Source organism: Paramormyrops kingsleyae, chromosome 14 (genome assembly GCF_048594095.1).
Source record: "Paramormyrops kingsleyae isolate MSU_618 chromosome 14, PKINGS_0.4, whole genome shotgun sequence".
Lineage (NCBI taxonomy): Eukaryota > Metazoa > Chordata > Actinopteri > Osteoglossiformes > Mormyridae > Paramormyrops > Paramormyrops kingsleyae.
In genome coordinates this window covers 27,178,929-27,200,672 of record NC_132810.1, presented here as the reverse complement: position 1 = coordinate 27,200,672, position 21,744 = coordinate 27,178,929, and the positions used below count along the sequence as shown (strand labels likewise).

The 21,744-nt window shown below is 39.0% G+C and overlaps 1 protein-coding gene across 4 annotated transcripts in view; it reads right to left on the bottom strand.

The window, feature by feature from the left end:
* Positions 1–4,703: 4,703 nt before the first annotated feature.
* Positions 4,704–21,744, bottom strand: part of LOC140578351 (fermitin family homolog 2) — a 119,699-nt gene continuing 102,658 nt past the window's right edge. For all 4 annotated transcript variants that reach the window (XM_072698915.1, XM_072698912.1, XM_072698913.1 and 1 more), the window contains 5 exons: positions 16,013–16,119; positions 15,092–15,313; positions 6,881–7,005; positions 6,554–6,695; positions 4,704–6,449 (listed from right to left, as the gene is read on the bottom strand). In XM_072698915.1, coding sequence (XP_072555016.1) covers positions 6,276–6,449; positions 6,554–6,695; positions 6,881–7,005; positions 15,092–15,313; positions 16,013–16,119 — 770 coding nt within the window. In that variant the 3' untranslated portion in view covers positions 4,704–6,275. The remainder of the gene's footprint in view (positions 6,450–6,553; positions 6,696–6,880; positions 7,006–15,091; positions 15,314–16,012; positions 16,120–21,744) is intronic.

Below are 21,744 nucleotides of genomic sequence, written 5' to 3'. Positions count from 1 at the left end.
CCAGGTACTCGCCTTTCCATCTGAGGAATGGAAGGGAGCCACAACTGAGGTGATCAATGGCATTTCAGTGATCATCTTTAGCAATTTGTTATCTTTTATTTTATGTATGAAGTGTAGAAATGTTCCACTATGTGGCAAAAGCCCTAATCAGTAAGAAAATGTATGCTGATTGGTGAATGTTTCATGGTTATAGGTTCCTACTGTCTAGCTAAAAACTGTTTTATTTACGTCAGATCAAAGGATACCTGGCTGACATAAATGTTGGGGATGTGGATGAACAGGACAGTGAGGTCTTTGTGGACAGGCAGATTTAAGAGGACAAAGACATTTTGGACAAGGTTAAACTCAGCTATACTGTCAAAGACTGTTCCCAAATACATAAAAAATTACATCAGAACTTCTACTTATAAATTAATAAAGGACTAAATACAAAAAGGTACAAGAGAACATACAAAAGGCCCAGCAGAAGATAAAGGATACCTTCAACAGGAGGACTAAGAAAAGGATTAAGCAGTTTGACATCTCTCCGGGCAAGGAAGTACTCAAGAAGAACAGATGAAAACATTTGCACAGGTTACTGGATTGCTTTGCTTTTCAAGTAAGACAGTTCGTCTGCAGTGGCCCCAAGTCCAGCAGCAAGAGGGAAGCTCAGACAGTGGGTTCTTTGCTATTGCAAACAGTCTCACTTTCGGCAAAGTGATGATCTTTGCATGATGAAATGCCATCAGAAACTCATGCATGAATAATTCTTATCCTGCCTCCAGAATGAGATCTTAACATCATTTCCCAGTTGTTGAAACTGAGGACTTGTGATGCACATTTCAAGAGGATGAACATACAGACAAAATTGGTTATGACACAGTTCCGTTCCTACGACAGTGACGTAACCCGAATTTTGGTGTAAATCGAAACACACCCTTATTCTTTTTTATTTTTCTGCCCAGCACCACCCCACCTCTTCGGAGGACAACTTTATTTTACATTAAATTAAAGGTAAAGTGTAAAGAGTGTGGCCACTCCGAACTGTCCTAGTCCTAGTACCGTGATTATATAAAAAAAAAAAACAAAGGTAAACAAATAAAAATAAGAATAATAATAAAGGTGGGATGGAGAAAACAAAGTGTAGGGGAATACAGAATACAAACAACCATAAGAAACATAACACTCATTACAAGGACATCAAACAACAAAAATTATAACAACAACAATATCAACAACAATAATAATAATAATGTTACAAATAGGTATTATATACACTCACCTAAAGGATTATTAGGAACACCTGTTCAATTTCTCATTAATGCAATTATCTAATCAACCAATCACATGGCAGTTGCTTCAATGCATTTAGGGGTGTGGTCCTGGTCAAGACAATCTCCTGAACTCCAAACTGAATGTCAGAATGGGAAAGAAAGGTGATTTAAGCAATTTTGAGCGTGGCATGGTTGTTGGTGCCAGACGGGCCGGTCTGAGTATTTCACGCACAACCATTTCTAGGGTTTACAAAGAATGGTGTGCAAAGGGAAAAACATCCTGTATGCGGCAGTCCTGTGGGCGAAAATGCCTTGTTGATGCTAGAGGTCAGAGGAGAATGGGCCGACTGATTCAAGCTGATAGAAGAGCAACTTTGACTGAAATAACCACTCGTTACAACCGAGGTATGCAGCAAAGCATTTGTGAAGCCACAACACACACAACCTTGAGGCGGATGGGCTACAACAGCAGAAGACCCCACCGGGTACCACTCATCTCCACTACAAATAGGAAAAAGAGGCTACAATTTGCACGAGCTCACCAAAATTGGACAGTTGAAGACTGGAAAAATGTTGCCTGGTCTGATGAGTCTCGATTTCTGTTGAGACATTCAAATGGTAGAGTAAGAATTTGGCGTGAACAGAATGAGAACATGGATCCATCATGCCTTGTCACCACTGTGCAGGCTGGTGGTGGTGGTGTAATGGTGTGGGGGATGTTTTCTTGGCACACTTTAGGCCCCTTAGTGCCAATTGGGCATCGTTTAAATGCCACGGCCTACCTGAGCATTGTTTCTGACCATGTCCATCCCTTTATGACCACCATGTACCCATCCTCTGATGGCTACTTCCAGCAGGATAATGCACCATGTCACAAAGCTCAAATCATTTCAAATTGGTTTCTTGAACATGACAATGAGTTCACTGTACTAAAATGGCCCCCACAATCACCAGATCTCAACCCAATAGAGCATCTTTGGGATGTGGTGGAATGGGAGCTTCGTGCCCTGGATGTGCATCCCACAAATCTCCATCAACTGCAAGATGCTATCCTATCAATATGGGCCAACATTTCTAAAGAATGCTTTCAGCACCTTGTTGAATCAATGCCACGTAGAATTAAGGCAGTTCTGAGGGCGAAAGGGGGTCAAACACCGTATTAGTATGGTGTTCCTAATAATCCTTTAGGTGAGTGTACTTCTTCTAGGATAATTGCTGGGAACCAAATTCTTTTGGATAGGGATAAGGATAATGAGATCTTCTGTATTGATTCTCATTTTGTTGCATGTCCAGACCATGACCGTGTGTTGCATACATGTTAGTAAACACCCCTAGCGCATCTTGCACTCTTAACATTGATCCTGGTGGCGACTATTCGTACGCGGTAGCGGACCATAATGGTCATAGAAGTGTTATGAAGGCAGTACCTCCCAATTATGGAGGGGTAATTCGCACTCTGACTGTGTATATGACTAAAGTGCACCCCACTGCTGGCAGACAGCAGAGCCCTCAACCCACCTCCTCAGCCCTAGTGTCATGTGGCATCAAGTATGCAAGTAAAAATTGAGGGGCAGTGTCTCGGCGCACTTCCCCACCGCCCCGCAAAGCCCTAGTGTTGTGTGAAATGTGGTGTCGGGCCCAGGGGAGCAATAAGAGCGTACCAGATCCCCGACTGGCCATGATTAGTCCCCATCCCCGACCCTGCACAGCTGGCAGAGGCAGCCAACCGGGGTACTCAGGGGCGCCACAGGCAGCAGGGGACCCCCCCCCACACACACATCCTTTTTCTGATCTCTTTACAATGTCTAATTTCACTTCCATTGTGATGGCTTTCCTCTTCACAAATGGAACACTTGCGCTTTTAACAGTCCAAAATGGCATAGTAACACCCTGCAACATGTGACGTCGCCACTACCAATGACGACCGTGCATCCAGCTCGCCGTTCTGCCTGTGTCATCTTCCTTGTATGACCCGCTCCCTGCCTTCTGGCTGCCTGGCGATTGGAGGGAGTGGTGGCACCGGCTTGTCATCTCCCCCCTGCTCCCTGTTTGTGTTTCAGATTTAACTGTATTTGACTCTCCCTGCCGGCCCCTGGAGGATGGGTTCCCCCTTTGAGTCTGGTCCCTCCCAAGGTTTCTTCCTTCTAGGGAGTTTTTCCTTGCCACTGTCGCCTATGGCTTACTCACTGGGCGCTTTGGGTGGGGATGCTGTAAAGCGCTTTGGGACAATGTAATGTTGTGATAAAAAACTTTTTTGTTGTTTATACAAAAATTAATTTGTTGTTGTAGTAAGCGTACTAGGGGACACCTAGTCCCTCACTCATACGTTGCGTTACTGTGTATTCTTCCACCTGCGCAGTCAAACTAGTTCGCCCATGTGGTCCGTAAGTACAACGCTAATGGTGTAAGCTGAAACATTCACGTCTCAATTCTAAAAAGTTTTTAAGGGAGTGCGCGTCAATAACTCGGAACGTATGTGGAGACGTCACAACCCGAGGACCCCCTGTAGTCATTTAAACAGAAACTGTAAATATTGACCATATTGAAAACCGGGACATTCAGTGCCCTAGGAGAAACAATACATTTACCAGGACTGACCTAAAAAGGACAATCCCGGGAAAACAGACAGGTGGCAACTCCATGGGAACCAGGTGGTACCAGCCATGTCAAATTTACCTTTGCAATAAATGATTGTAGGCTTTGTTTAACATTCTTGAGGGATATTTGCTGATAAATATACTTTGAGTTTTAAAGAAAAAAAAACTGACAGGTAGATGTTTATGTTTCATTTGTAATTCAGGCAAATCAGATCTTAAAGGGCATTCAGTACTTTTGCAAGGCACTGCATATAGATCTCTAGAGGTTAACAGAAATCCATGGATAACATGGAATAGGCAGTTCTATTGTTTAGGGTTAATAGTGGTCAGCTGGGCCAATTTACTTGGTGGGCTGACCTAGTCTCTTGTTTGTGGAATATGGTTTGTGTAGGGTCTAATACTGCCTCTTTACTTTTAATTGTTTTCCCAAGTGACTCCAAGCACCCAGGGAATAACCTCATTGCAGTATTACCACTTTAGGGAGTTGTGTTATATCATACTTCAGATAACATCACAGATGAGTACACAGTGAAGTATAAAATCCTATTTAAGAGAAATATATTTAAACAGTATGATTCAGTAATTATGGGTTCAATAATTTGGTAGAAGTGAAATTTCAGCTTTTCCTTAATGCTTGAGTAGATGTTATTCTTCTAATCCCCTCACTCGCATACATGCAACTTTGGTCGGTAAATCATGCTTAAGTTTTAATGTTTTGGCATCAAACAATTTTACCAATACTTACCTTCCATTAAAAGTGAAATTATGCAACACAAAATATTATCTACAAACTACCATACTATCATTAAAAATAAAGACTGCATAAGTATAAATAAATCGTGTCAGTCATGGCAATGCTTAAATAAAAACTTTTATTTTTAAAATAAATGCATTTTTTAGTCAAAACAGCAGGTCATGCACTGCTATTTCAGACATTTGAGGCAAAGATAAAAAGAGGAGACTCAAAAGCAAAGCTTGGCAACTTGTCTCCAGACCTTAGTGATGACAGCCTTCATTTTGTATATAGGTTTAGTATGAATACATACAAACTCGAGTAAGAATTCATTGTAATATAAGTGTACTTCAAAACTGGACTGCTTAGACATGCATACAGTACAATTAAATTGAGGAAAATAATGGTAAGTAGAAAGTAGTAAATTAAGCTCTTTTCAGCAGTCCTGAGAGCTTGAAATCAGTGTTAAAATTAGATTTTCTCCCCTTACTTGGAGTCTGAAACAATATTTTTAATATATGTTAAACATTCTTAAAAAGTATATAATGGTAATGACAGATGGCTTTTTCCTGGGGAAAACACAACAGAAAAAGGGCAGCAATGACAACTGTACAATTTTATAAAACTTGTGTTTTAAACATTACTTACAAAACACTTAATTTGCATTCCTTCATACCAAGGAGTAATGGACTTTGCATATTAAAGTTTTTGTGACCTATTACTAGTGCATAAAAATAACATGGAACTGAATAATACTATATAGTGTTTGAATATGAAAAAGCAAGGCAGCCAAATAAGTGGACAATCAGGGACCAGTCCTTATTCACAACACGATTCATGGTATAGCACTGAGGACACTGCACACTTTAGATACACCACAAAACTGATGAGACAAACATGATCGTTTTCTACAAACACTTTCTTTGGCCTTACCACTATATTGCCTGTGTAAGTCCAAAAGGCCTTTCAAATAAAAATTGCATATTAATCATTTTAGTGTTAAACAAAATTATAATTAAAACCAAGCATGTCCAAAACCAATACTGTGTTTTTCTTCAATAAGAGACTTCAAACAACCTAAGAAAATATATAGAAGTGCTACAAAATTACTTCATATGGATAAGAGAAAAAAAACCCCCTGTAAATCCTGAAACTGGACACCTAGTTTCCTCCACTATTAACTCCTACTGCTGTTTTTGAATGTGGTGACAGCGCAACACAGCAAACGACATTTTTCACAAATATTAAGGATTTGTTTAGCAAAGGAGAAGACTGACATAACTGTGTCAAATTCTATTACTAAAATTTCACCTACTTAAAAAATTGATGCACAGATGGGCAATGAAGAAAGGCTCAAGTAAAAAACTAAATAGTTTTTTTATTAGTCATTATGCATTTCTCACCAGAGAAGCTGCTGAAATTATTTTCATATGAAAACTGACCTGTGTGTGTGCATGTGTGTGTGTGTGTGGGGAGGGGGGAGGTTCCGTAGGCTGCTCTGTGACACAGACAAAGGCGCATGTGTGATTACTACTTCATAAGGCATGTGGGGAAAATTACTGAGCAAAATCCCAGCATTAATACAAATATAAGTTAGCATCAATGCAGGAAACTTCAGGCTTAAATAGCATAGCCATGACTAAAAGAATGCATCCAAAACCCTAAGACCAACCACAACCTGTTTGGAGAATTTCAAACCCAGCCACTAGTCAGCTTGTAGAACATCTCTTCATCCAGACTCTCATTCTGGTCCTTAGCACGAGTGGAAAGGAAGATATAGCCTCCAATGAACTCATGGACCACTTTGCAGTCCACTTCTGCACAGATGAAAGCAAGGCTGGGCTCATCAGCAAATTCCACTGTGACCTGCAGATTAAGTAACGCATACATAAGATCAGCATACAAGTAGCAACATTTCATCCTATATACCAAGACATCTATATGAAACTGACATGCTTTTAGCAGCATACCATTTTAATTTCCCAGTTAACATTCCATTGCTTCATGTTACTGAACCTCCATGTTTTAATGGCATCACCAGTACTTGCATCCATACGGATCAGCCTATTATAGGTAATTCCAATGAGCTCTTCCCTTTTTCCTCCTTGAAATCTGTAATTAGTAGGTAGAAGAGGTATGTTATTTACATAAAATTGATCATTGAAAAGTTTGCAAGTTCCAGTGGTAATCGGTCATCTGAAATTTCATTTTCAAACATCATTCATTTCATTTGATTCTGTTACCATGCAAGAAACAAAAAGTGGCATATAAATAAATGTGTCTTATGCAAGACTCACTTGGCCAGGAAGTGTGTAATTCCAAACTCTGGCAGTGACTGCCAAGCTTGGATAAAGCGCATCTTGGCTTCAATGAGACTCATCTGGGCTACATTCTGGTGAGCTTCCAGGATCCGTGCAGAAATCTATTTGTTTAGGGAGGTGATGGAAGGTTAATTGTAAATAGGAATTATTTGATTTTCACAAATCCCATATTATAGGCTCCAGACCCCCACAACCCTGAATAGTGCAAGCAGTTACATTAAAAGGATAGATGGATGGATATCCCAAAATTGTCTTCTATCAGACAGACATATACAGGTGACAACAAAGCCTTGGGTCAGCTGTTTTTCTGGGTTAAGTGATCAATGCACTAGCAGTGTTACGAGTTCTCTGCCTGCCAGAGGTTTTGTTATAGTCACCTATCAGACATGGAAACAGATTCCTAACCCACAGAGGCACAGACCCCCCTGTACTTACTCAACTAAGCTAAACTAATATCTTTAGCATCTTTAGTTCAATCAAAATTACACTTCTAAATTCTTTAAATCGACTTGTCCATATAAATAAATGGACATTAATGAAAGGCATTCACCTTCTTCAGAAAGACACTAATTTGATTTTAATTTGCTGCTCAAGATAATTGCTGAAAGAACACATCAGCATACTGTCATAATAGGAGGGGCATTGGAAATAGGGGACACACTGGAAGACCCACCCCCCCGGAAAATAAATACAGTAGAACCTTGGAACTAGAATGCCTCTTAACTATTAACTCTATCAACTCAGATGTCAAATGGGTCTGTCAATTTTTTTTCAACTTGTTCCTAAACTGAAATCTTGGAACTCAACTGTTCCTGCTAAGACCTGCATGGGTCGAGACATGTGCAACTCTATTAATTCAGACCTCAAATGGGTCAGATGAGAAAAATCTAGCTGCAACTCAACTGAAAATTCCGAACACAACAAAACAAAACAGACCTGCTTAAAACTTGTACGGATCGAGACACGTCTCCCCTTCCAAACAATAACCCCTCCATCCCTCCACCTTCCACTTCCAGTATGGCATCAGCTCACCTCAATACAAGTGTAGTGTTCATAAATTGTAATTCATTTTCACGTTTATTGCTTTTATATGTGTTTTTTCATGTGCGTACACGTATCTCCCTTTTAATATCCACATTATGTTGTGTAAAACAGGACATTAATTCGATCGAAGTCCAAATATTGTTATGTATATTTATATTAAACTAAGTACAAAATGTTTAACTAGAGTTCATTACGGTACTGTAACATTACGTCAGGCAGCACTGTACAGAAATCTCTTGGTTGTCTGACAATGCTACCTAAAGCCCACCTGCTCTCTACCTACCACCTGCCCACACATTTTAAAAAACAACAGTCGGCATATCCAGCATTAAAACAAATATTTTTGATTGTAATTCTTTTAGCCCACAGCCACTAACGCGAATGGACGTTGATAAAATGGATATTAAATGAGGTATTAGTTTTATATTGATTGTTAATGCTTTTATCATTTGGTATGCAAGTAGATAGGCAATCATGTGGGAGCCTGAAACAGACTAAATTCTTTTACATAATTTCTCCTGGGGAAATTGAACTTGGACCTTGACCAAACTGCAGCTCGACCAGCCTTCTGGAACAAATTAATTTTTTGTTCCAAGGCCCCACTGTATTTAAGAGCATGTTCCATCTTTCATTATAAATCGGACAGAGCCGAAGATGAAACATACCAAAACTAGGACTGCAGTCCATCTTAGTGAAAGCAAATGTATTTTCTCTTATGGATAAAATTTTTGTTTCGGTTAAGTTTGACTGTGAAACTGTACCCTAAACAGTGTTAGTCTTATTTTAAATGATGAAATCTTTCTTATTATAAAATTATTTTAAAATCTTTCTCACATCGCATCCTGTCACGATGTAACTATCCCCACAGACACTCATACACCGGTGGCGGAGGCTGCCATGCAAGGCGCCAACTGGCTCACCAGGAGCAATTTGGGGTTCAGTGTCTTGCTCAAGGACACTTCGATGGGGTCAGGAGGAACCGGGGCTCGAACCTGCAACCCTCCAGTTGCCGAATGATAGCACTACCTCCTGCGCCACCATCGCCCTACTCATGCTGTGAAGTGAACAGTTTTGTCATTTTGGAAGATCAGACTGATATAATTTAAGGGTAACCAGGCTGCCTAGCATTTTTATGCATGAGTCTAAATACAATGGAATGTTAAATGCTTACCTCAACTTGGGAACTAGTGGCCTGTACTACAAAATGGAGTTACTGGCTTATTGGGGTAACTTGTCAGATTTAAGGAAGTCTGGGCAAAATGTAAGAGAACGAACATGAAGTCCATTTAAACTGTGGTACCTTAAATCCATCAAGTTACCCCGATAAGTCAGTAACCCCGCTTCATAGTACAGGAGCTAGGCCTGTGTGGAAACCTGTTTATGTACTTTTTAATCTGTCAATTATCTTCAATTACCTGCATCTTATACTCTGTAAAAATGGTTGCAATAGGAGATTTTCCCCAAACATTATGAACAAGCCTTCAAAGTACACCTTCCTATTACTATTAAGGCTGAAACAAAATCAGAATCAGATCTTTCAGTACACAAGTATATAGGGGTGGGCGATATGACCTAAAATTATCATCATGGTATCTTTCACTTTTTAGACAGTGATCACAGTATTACTTTAATTAAATAAAAGGGACTTTCTGACCATCACTGTTTATAAACTAAATGATTCTGAGTTTCTGGTAACTGAGTAACTTACTTCATGGTGTTTTTCAAATTAATGCCAGGTCTGGCCCCGTCTTTTGACATATTTCCTTCTCATTCTTATGCCCTTACAGCAAACATAATGGGATGAGAATTGTGGCTGACACAAATTCTATATACCATTCACTATAGGCACAGTGGGCTTTCAGACTTTTTTTTCCCTTTCATCCTGCAGCTTTCACAGACAGGACAACCCCTTTTTTGGGACACAGTTCGTTTGATTCAGTTCATCTAAAAGATGTGTTATGATTTGTTCACTTCCTGTTTCCATAAAATAGATCTGAAATTAAATAGTGCTAAGGAGTTAGCTAAATATCAACAATAAGTCATGTGAGAAAAATAATATTTGTTATTGAACTATAGTTTAAGTCTCTCAATGTTGCACCTTAGCTACCCATGTTTGTTAAGAACGCAAACCTAAAAGCTCATCAGAAAGTCAGCCAACGTGACAAAATAGGTTATATTTCATTTGACTGATATTGACAAAATATGTTGTTAGTCCTATTTAAAATGAAGTTCTGTTCTCTATTCTGAGTTCTGTCATCTGTTTATCCATTAATTTTCTTAATGTTTTAGTTTTTTTCCGTGGTATCGCTTCAGTATCGAAATATTTAAGAAAGGTATCGTATCAAAGTCATGATTTTGGTATCGTGACAACACTACCCTAAATGCATGTCCTCTATGGACTGCCACAGCATTGAGATTTAGGGAAATATTACTTAAAGTAATGACAGTAAGACTGTATTTCATACTATGATGGATAAACTTTGCTATTAATCTGTGGTTCACAAGTGTGCCAACCCACGGAGAGGGTCCATATGGATTGAGTACAGTCTGTTACACCGCTGACACATTACTGAGATATACCTAAAATTGACAAACATTTATTATTGCATCTGGGTTTGAAAATGTATTGCACCAGTGTTTTATAACACTTGTCCAAGCAAAAATTGGCAACATTTACCTTTGTGTGACTGATGAAATTGTCTGGGGGAAGGAAAATAAATAAATAAAATAATCGAGTACCTCTGTACTATGGTATCAGAACAGCATGGTCCGACATAAAAAGTCATAAGCCAAATTTTTTCACTTTTAATTTACTTCGCTAGCTAGTTTCATGAAATACATTCCCAGAGAAAATCGATTTGTTTCTCACACCCTTCCTTCCTGCAGTAAGTTTTGATAGATATATTGATCAAAGCCAGATGTCTAGCGATATACCATGTTCAAAGACTGGTAGTCACAAGAGAATTACTTCTGGAGCAAAAGGTGTGGGTGGTCGGAGAGTAAATATTAGGGGTGTAAATCACAGCTTTCCTCGCGATACGATACAATATCGATTCCTTAAGCCAATAGTTCGATTTTTTGATACCTCACAAATTCCCATGATACGATACCATACGATTCGATTCAGTTCGATACTGGTGATAGTAGTCGAAATGATGAATCCTTTACATTTCAATGAATTAAAAAAGGCAAATATAATTAGCATTTTATCATATTTTATTGGGAAGTGTAAACAAAATCTAGTGTAGTCAAGTATGTCCCATAAATCAAGCAAAATAAAGTGCAATAAGGTAAAAATAAAAACTTTGGATGGATGTAGATTAACATGGTGACTAATTATTTTTTTTTCCCAATCAAGTCTTCTCCAGACAAATACAAAAGTGTAACCAAAAGTATGTTCATAACTGTCATAACCTACTCATATGACCCTCTCGTGTGCTATGCCTCTTATTAACTTCGCGTGCAATCCCGATTGTTCCCAGCTGTTTCTTATTGTTTCGTCTAGTCCTGTGTATTTAAGTCCTCATTAGAATCTGTTGCCCAGATCTGTCATTGAAGTTTTCCCCGTGTTGTGTGCTGTGCTTGCAATAAACCCCCTCCGTTTGTTGGATTTCCGTCTGCCTAACTCCGATTCCTTGTTCCCTACTCGCTCGCCCTATGCTGGGATACAACAATAACAAGTAAAATAAAGTGCAATAAAGTCAAATAAAAAATATTGCATGGACAGACATGTAGGATGAGGAAGATCAACATGACTGACTTCTGTGGTGAAACAAGTATGTCAGTATTCTTTTTTTTTAAAATAAAAATTAAATGGTCAACGTGTTCAGTAGATTGTGTGCTATGAGCACCTGCTGTACTAAACATACGCTCTGAAGGTACGCTAGCTTGGGAGCTACTTATAAATGACATGGGTGTAAGTCAAAATGATCTACCTACTATAAAAATGCAAAACATATATTTATGTATAAAAATATTGAGTATTCTTTAATATTATTAGAGCTGGGCGATATGGGGGAAAAAAAATCACGATATTTTTTCCTGTATTGACCGATATCGATAATTATCAATATTATAGTTTCACAATGCTGTTCCATGTAATAATGTAATAATCAAAATAATAATAAAAATAACCCTTAAAAACTTTTTAAAATTCTGAGGTAGAAAAGTATCTAAACCAAACAAAAAAATGCCAAATCATGGTTAGATTTTTTTTGTCCGGCACTTGCAAAACGTCACCATATCACATGGTACAAAATGCACGCGACAGCAAGACGACTTGAGACAGACCATGCAGTACAAACTGGAACCACCTCCGTGACGACAACTTTGCCCTTATTGGCTGAAGATTTTAGTCACACACATGACGTTTGTATCCCAGGAAGTTCCAATGCGTTATCTGCTATTTCTCCCAAAAAGCACGTAAAGCAGTGAGAACTGGTTTTCAGTTCATTTACCTGGTAAAATAAAGTTTAAATAAATGACATAAATGTTCTAATAGTACACGCAAGTTAGTGGTTTATTTATTGTTAGTTACTGTAATGTTGCGCTGCTTTATTTGGTTAATCGTCCAGTCTGTGAAGGCATTCAAATAAGAATTGCATTGTACTCTGTACATGACAATAAAAACTTTGAATCCTTGAAATACATGTATTTCATCTTTTTCCTGGCAGCTATCTTTTTGCACAGAGCCACTATACACAATAGTTTTATTCACTGCTAATAGTTTTAATCAGGAGTTGGTTATTGTAAAAGAAGTAATGTGCATGCAGGTGATATTTGTATAGATTTATCTACACCCTTCTGGCAGTGCTGCCATTGCAGTCAGGTCTTGCAGACTACAAGGAGTAGAAGTTGTCCGACTTGCCTGCAGTCAGTTTATACTCCACCCCTGCAGCCACCGGCAGATCGCGCTCCACGTCGCGTCAGCTGCAGACAGATCTAAACCCAAGTCGAATGCACCCATTGCTTCTTTAAGGGAGGATGGGCAAAATTACAACGTCGTCGGTGATTGGCTGTTGTGGAGTTGTCTGTCTCAGCGCATTCTCTAAAACGGAGCAAACTTGGTTGATCGAGTTTTATAGTCTGTGTGTATCATCATGATCATCCTCATTTTTTATTGATAAAAAAATCGAGATCGTTTTATTGCCTAGCACTAAATATTATTTATTATTAGAATTTCCCTTTGGGATGAATACCGTTTTTTTTTAACTGAACTGGGATTTTAGTTCCTTCACCTTTCTATTTCTCAGCTCGCTTTTCGGAGGGAAGTTAATGTTGTAGTTTTTATGAATAGTCTGAAAATGCCACTCTACATTTCCCTTCTTCGGAATAGCAATGGTAGACTAACAGATGAGGCAAATGCACTTCGAATATGACATGGTGGAAAAAAAAGTCCTCCTCCCATTCCGTATGGAAGTGGTAGGTCTTTGGCTTCTTACTTGGTCCAGCTCCCCCATTAATTTTTATACCCTTTCTTAAGTTTAGCAGAAATAAACTGGAGGCTAACTAGGTGACTCTGTAGCTTGCAGCAGCTGGCGCTGTTGAACACGTCATCCATCCTCTATTTTTTATGCCATATGATCTACCCACACTAACTTTGCAATCGACCAGTAGATCGCGATCGATGTAATGGGCACCCCTGGTGTAGACCATGTATACGTCAGAGTGGATCATGAAAACAATACTGGTACAGGCGAGAAAATAAAAACGCATGTATCAATATTTATACGGTCACATCGATGCATCGGATCGTTTGCCGTTTAATCGATATATCGATGTAATGTTACACCCCTAGTAAATATATAAATGACATCTACAAACTACTGTAGGTAAGAATTTTATTTTACTTAATCTTATGATTCTCATAATCTAATATTAAACATCTTATTGGGACAAACAGATTTTTAGACACAGGCACCCAAAGGTAGTAAATTAGGTTCAAATATGATCTATACATTTGAATATATTGTATTTAGAAGGGCCCAAAAATCTGAGAACATACTAAAAATCTGGGGATTTTTTCAGGTTTAGGAATCAGCTTAGACGTACCAGAAATTCATAGTGGATCATTGGAAAGAAGCCCTATTGAACATAATGGCTTATGTAAGGAGATGAACAAAAGATATTGGTACCACAGAGTATCAAACCAACACTCAGGTATAGTGGTGGAAATATTATGCTTGTGCTTTGCCTGCTCTGCCATGGAACACTCCCAATATCTTAGATTAAGGAAACACTTTGGTAAACTATTATGAAGTAAAAGGTGTTAGGGGAAACGCTAGCTAGACACGAAGGACTTTTGAATATGCAGCTCAAGTCCAGCATAAAAATACAAAAGTCCAGCAGAAAATGCATAGAAGAGATTATGCAATGTTATTTACATTTTCCAAAACCTGTAATAATGATGATACCAAAACTTATGGATATGACATTCTGCATCAACCAATATCTGCCAAGATATCAGAAACAAAATAACTAAACACAGGGAAAACTCTTTGTCAATAGTTATGGCTACTATGCAGAGATGTCACGCATCCCCTTTTTTTTGAGGGGGCACAGACTATGTTGGGGTACGCTTTTAAAGCCCTTTGGGCATCTCCCCCACTCTCTCGGTACCTTCCGTCTACGTGACAACCACATGTTTGACACTTAGTCGGTTCGTAGTTGTTCTTCTGGAAGGCTAAAAGATAAGTAGGGGCCGCTGACGTTCTCTGTCTGTTCTGATTAGGTAACCGTGCCATGCCGGTGCGCCAGTCAGTTCTCGTTTTGATTAATTACAGCCTTATAGAATAATTCCCTCAATTTCCCCTTATAGAATTATTCCCTCAACTATAGCCTAGCCTAAACTAGATGTCAGTTCATTTTGATCTGACATGATAGACCTCTAACTTCCAAATTGTCACTATTCAATTTTCCATAAATACAGTGTAAAATCCTCAATTAATCAAGTCAATGTGCTATTTGTCTCACATCACTTTGGACAAAAGAGTCTGCTAAATATGTAATAATATAACATGTAAATCAGTTATTTAGCTTAAAAAGGTTACCCCAGAAATCAAGGTTTCAATCATGAAAGAAATATGCAAACTTTTGAGAGATAGACTGTACAGCAAGCTTAGCATCTTCAAGCCCCGTCAATACCTGTTTGTTTTTGTACTTCTTAAGGTACCGAGGAGACACCAGGCATTCTGAATTGATGTCAGCATTGATTGGCTCAGCAATGATCTGGGGATCAGGATTCATGTGCTGCATCTTTAGGAAGGACAAGATGTTTTGCACCTCGAGGTTATATGAGCTGTCTGCCATGGTCTTCCCTTTTGAAGCTAAACGACAGGCAGCCATCCAGTGGGCATACTGCTTCTCCTATAGAAAAGACAGAGATTGACAGATGTATCACATGTAAACCTACTCCAAAACAAAAAAGGTCTTACAATTTGTACTCTTGCAAAGACTTTTTTTTAGAAACCACCCACCTGCGATTCTACACTGTCCCATTGTATGAAATCTTTATCTTTGTGTCTAAAACAATGTGTCATATGTGAACAAGGTTTTGTATTACAATACCAGTAAAACACAATTAAACACTTTTTGCCAAGAAATATTGGGTGGGGTGGCATAGCTTACTTGGAAAGCAGAAACAAATTGCTCTGATTCCCAGTGGAATCAGAGCAATTAGTGAAGCTACGGGATGAGAAATATTAGAAGAAATACAATTTGTGAATCATACATAAGGAAAAAGAACCCTATGCATACAAGGCCGCGCCATTTAGGTATGGTCTGCTATTCAGCTGACACCTGGCCTGGAAGTTACATTACTGCATCTTCCGAGTTAATCTTCTACAAATAACCCCAGTCTTCAATTGTCCCCAATTCTACACTTAATCTCATGCCTTTACATACTTTTCACACTGGTTTCAGTATGCCCTTACCTGTTCTGCTGCCAGAACTTGCCAGAACAATTGAAGGCAATAAATGTAGCCTGTCCCCCAGACAATGTGTAACACTGCACATATTTTCCTGCTTTCACACGCTTTAGAGGGGTGTATCTAGGAGTACACTTACAGTGTCACATCGCAGCCAAATCTCATTCATGCCATCAGCCACAGGAATCAGTAACTTTATGTTGAACTTCTGACCAGAAATGTTGACATCTGGTGTCACTTCACAACCTGTGGAATAGAATTTTATGAAGGAGGCAAAAGTTATTAGGTACATTTATAGGCTTTTCAACAAATTTGAACAAAAATTATTTTATTCAACTAATTAAGCATCTGTAGTTAGTAGAAGCCCAAAATTCTCAACCCTACCTCAGCCTTAAAAGGCTCACGTGCATAGTTCAGGTCCAGAAAGTAAAAGTCCAGACCAAGATCCAGTTAAGTACTCTGCGACTGTGACTATTTATACTCGACTCAAAATATTTTTTCTGGATTTTTACTTTATGGACCAGAACTATATACCTCTAGTTTAATTTAAACTGGTTCACAAATGTAATCTCAACAGACAGTAATTCTTTAAATATGGATAATTAAGAGAGACTATACTCTAGTGTCCAATAAAACTTAAAGATTCTTGTAACAAATTAGTACTAGAGGTGTACAGCGATCATCTGTATCCGTTAAAACAACAAAATTATCTGTCTATCTGCATTTGGATAGAAGGCTAGAAGTGGGTGTAGTTTATACTGGGAGTCCTGTTAAAATAGTTTTTTGTAACCTAGCATTCATTGGCAATGCAACTGTGGTGCCTTAAAAAAGTGTTTTATGAACCATACCCACTGCATTCAACCTGAAACAGAAGGCAAGGCTGTGCAAGACATATAATTAATTCAAACAATGATTTTGGCAACACGCAAAACGTGAAACATGGACTACTTCTTTTACACTGTGAACCTAAATGAAATCTGCAGAACCCCTTGAAATTACCTTGACTTTTTACTTATATTAAAACTGTCATTATTTGAAGCTGATTTAAGGAACATCTATAGGTAGCCAAAAAATTACCGTTGGGAGTTTTAACATCAAATACCACCAAACTAAACAGCTTGCAATAAATCATTTAGTATACTTTATATATTTTTTGTTTTATTTTCTTTGTTAGCATTATAATTTTCTTCTCTGTAACTCTCCCCCTAGATTTGATGAAATATTCTTTCAATAAAAATATGATGAAGCTGATTAACTACCTCAGAGAACAGTTTTCATCCACACACACACACATACACATATATATAAACTCACCTAAAGGATTATTAGGAACACCTGTTCAATTTCTCATTAATGCAATTATCTAATCCGCCAATCACATGGCAGTTGCTTCAATGCATTTAGGGGTGTGGTCCTGGTCAAGACAATCTCCTGAACTCCAAACTGAATGTCAGAATGTCAGTGTATGGTGGTGGTGGTGGAATGGTGTGGGGGATGTTTTCTTGGCACACTTTAGGCCCCTTAGTGCCAATTGGGCATCGTTTAAATGCCACGGCCTAGAAGTAATTGTAGCCCATCCGCCTCAAGGTTGTGCGTGTTGTGGCTTCACAAATGCTTTGCTGCATACCTCGGTTGTAACGAGTGGTTATTTCAGTCAAAGTTGCTCTTCTATCAGCTTGAATCAGTCGGCCCATTCTCCTCTGACCTCTAGCATCAACAAGGCATTTTCGCCCACAGGACTGCCGCATACTGGATGTTTTTCCCTTTGCACACCATTCTTTGTAAACCCTAGAAATGGTTGTGCGTGAAAATCCCAGTAACTGAGCAGATTGTGAAATACTCAGACCGGCCCGTCTGGCACCAACAACCATGCCACGCTCAAAATTGCTTAAATCACCTTTCTTTCCCATGCTGACATTCAGTTTTGTCTTGTCCAGGACCACACCCCTAAATGCATTGAAACAACTGCCATGTGATTGGTTGATTAGATAATTGCATTAATGAGAAATTGAACAGGTGTTCCTAATAATCCTTTAGGTGAGTGTACATATACATATATATGCATGCATACATACACACACATATATATACATACACACACACACACACACACACACACACACACACACACATATATATATATATATATATATATATATACACACATATATATATACATACATATATATATATATTAGGGGTGCACCGATTGCAGTTTTCTGGCCGATCAACGATCCTTAGGCAACCTTACCTGCCGATCTCGATTTTTTTTTGCCGATCTTGTTTCTTTCATAACTAAAAGACAGTTACTTCAATGTTTCCATTTTTATTGAGTAAATTGATATGAATACTCACAAAACATGAGGTAGTGTCCTCAAATATAAACGAACATATAAATGAGCATTGCTGTTTGAACTACAAAATCATATTTTTTCTTCCAGACTTTAATTTCTCTAATTTTGTAAAAAATATATATATATATAGCTGTTATGACACACTTGTCCAAAAAATAGGGAGGGAGGCAGCCTGCACTGCACCTCTCTCGGGAATGGGAGAAAAGGCTGATTTAACCCTCTGGGGCCTAGGGGTAGGAAACACACTTTCACTGACTGGGGCATGATCACACATTTCATCACACTTAATTCATGGCAAATAAATTATTTCTTATATATTTGTTTTGCCATTACACTCATATTTATTTTAATATATATTGTAAATATGTCAGATTTTTGTTAAGTTTGAAATTTGACATCAAAGTATAGACATTGCAAAATGCAGTTTGGAACACTTGCAGAAACATTATAAAAGTACATAGTAAGCAATGCTGGCAGTTTGTTTTGATCCCAGATATCTGATCACCAAAGTCTTGGCTACATGAAGATGACTAAATGGTGTAGATGCAACATTAATTTGGATAAATAAATAAGAAAAACCTAACTCATGTAACTATTTCTGGCTCCTTTCATTGAATATGTAGCAACTTTCATGTGTATGAATGAGCCATTGTCACCTGGCCACGTCCCCAACCCCCTTTTATGGCGCTGAAGGGGATGTATCTGGATCGCGTTTCACCGTTGCGCTGTTAATCAAATTACCATGCGAATGCGATTTGAATACGCGCTAATGCGGCTATTTAGAATGTGAATAGCGATCTTCGGGTGAGAGCGGTACTACACGCCCCCGATGTAGGTAAAACAAAGTAAGATGACATGGTTTACTTTTTTGCCGATTTAACCTAATTTTTAAAACTTTAATACTTCCGACAATGGACGTTTTGAAAAGAAGACAGATTACGGATTTAGCCAGCGTTTTTTTCATGATTATACATTAAGTTTTCAGCGAGATATTTATAAACTGAAATAGACGCGAAAAGTACGCGATGTCGTCGACGACATACTCGACCCCAAAGAGTTAAAAGCATATAACTAAGATCGGTGGATCTCATGGGAATATGGTCGATTTCTGATCCCCTCAAATTAACGTGATCGAGGCCGGTTTCAAAAATTCAAAATTCGTCATTTGAAAATTGAATTCGCCAGAGTGACGATTTGATGCCGTTTTTCTTCATCACCATGGGTTCCGTTTTCGTCAATGACGAGAGTGACAAGCGGCAGCGGGAACCCTGCATATATATATATACACACACACACACACACACACACACACACACACACACACACACAGGATTATTAGGAACACCATACTAATACGGTGTTTGACCCCCTTTCGCCTTCAGAACTGCCTTAATTCTACGTGGCATTGATTCAACAAGGTGCTGAAAGCATTCTTTAGAAATGTTGGCCCATATTGATGATAGCATCTTGCAGTGGATGGAGATTTGTGGGATGCACATCCAGGGCACGAAGCTCCCGTTCCACCACATCCCAAAGATGCTCTATTGGGTTGAGATCTGGTGACTGTGGGGGCCATTTTAGTACAGTGAACTCATTGTCATGTTCAAGAAACCAATTTGAAATGATTCGAGCTTTGTGACATGGTGCATTATCCTGCTGGAAGTAGCCATCAGAGGATGGGTACATGGTGGTCATAAAGGGATGGACATGGTCAGAAACAATGCTCAGGTAGACCCTGGCATTTAAACGATGGCCAATTGGCACTAAGGGGCCTAAAGTGTGCCAAGAAAACATCCCCCACACCATTACACCACCACCACCAGCCTGCACAGTGGTAACAAGGCATGATAGATCCATGTTCTCATTCTGTTTATGCCAAATTCTGACTCTACCATTTGAATGTCTCAACAGAAATCGAGACTCATCAGACCAGGCAACATTTTTCCAGTCTTCAACTGTCCAATTTTGGTGAGCTCGTGCAAATTGTAGCCTCTTTTTCCTATTTGTAGTGGAGATGAGTGGTACCCGGTGGGATCTTCTGCTGTTGTAGCCCATCCGCCTCAAGGTTGTGCATGTTGTGGCTTCACAAATGCTTTGCTGCATACCTCGGATGTAACGAGTGGTTATTTCAGTCAAAGTTGCTCTTCTATCAGCTTGAATCAGTCGGCCCATTCTCCTCTGACCTCTTGCATCAACAAGGCATTTTCGCCCACAGGACTGCCGCATACTGGATGTTTTTCCCTTTGCACACCATTCTTTGTAAACCCTAGAAATGGTTGTGCGTGAAAATCCCAGTAACTGAGCAGATTGTGAAATACTCAGACCAGCCCGTCTGGCACCAACAACCATGCCACGCTCAAAATTGCTTAAATCACCTTTCTTTCCCATTCTGACATTCAGTTTGGAGTTCAGGAGATTGTCTTGACCAGGACCACACCCCTAAATGCATTGAAGCAACTGCCAAGTGATTGGTTGATTAGATAATTGCATTAATGAGAAATTGAACAGGTGTTCCTAATAATCCTTTAGGTGAGTGTATATATATATAAACGAACATTATATTAGTTCGTTTATATTAGTGCTGGGCAAGTTAACGCGTTATTATCGCGTTAACGCAGTACTTTATTAATGCCGACAATTATTTTATTGCGAATTAACGCAGTTTATTATATTAGTAGTAGTATTATTTTGAAAGTCTGTTGCTCGCTGGCTCTGAATCAGAGCATGTGAGCGGAGCGTGAGCGAGGAGCGGAGCCGGCTGAATTTGGTCAGAGCGCGAAGCGGTTTTTTAATTAAGGCTGGAGCGGTCGCTCTGTCTCTCCAATTGCGCTCCGATACCGCTCACACTACGATTCTGAGGCGCGCCCAAATCTACCCAGAATTCATCTGTACAATTATCAAACTGTTACACAAATTGGAACGAGATGGAATTCGCAAAGTATTTCACAAAGGAAACCGATAAATCATACAAGTGTACTATTCTTATCAAACGTATAGATGACAGGGAAAAAAGGCAAACTGTACCACCTTTCTTTGTCTTACTTGCATCAGGAGTGTATAGGACTGCTCTCAGCTGAAGATCGCTATTCACGTTCTAAATAGGATGGGTTTGAACTGGTGATCTTGTGATTACAGGCAGACAGGCTTAGCACACTGAGCCATGGACACAGATACAAGAATCGTTGCTGAAAATGGCAAAATATGCCATTTGCATGAAAATATGCCAGACCAACAGATATGATGTTAATGTCAGTATTAATAATAGCATGGACCGAAAGTTTAGAATGCATTGTTCTCTGCTACAGAGTTCCTGTATTGTGGAACTTAACACATAACACACCATAACTATGGCTGCTGGTGCTGCAGTACATGTCGTTTTTATCTGCAATGCTTGTCCATCAATGTGTCTATGCAAGTTCTAAGAATGTCCGGTTGGTGCCCAGGGTAGGCACCATCTGAGCTGGAGATCAGGTTCAGTTCCATGGGAGGGTGACATTGCAGATATGACTTACAAACT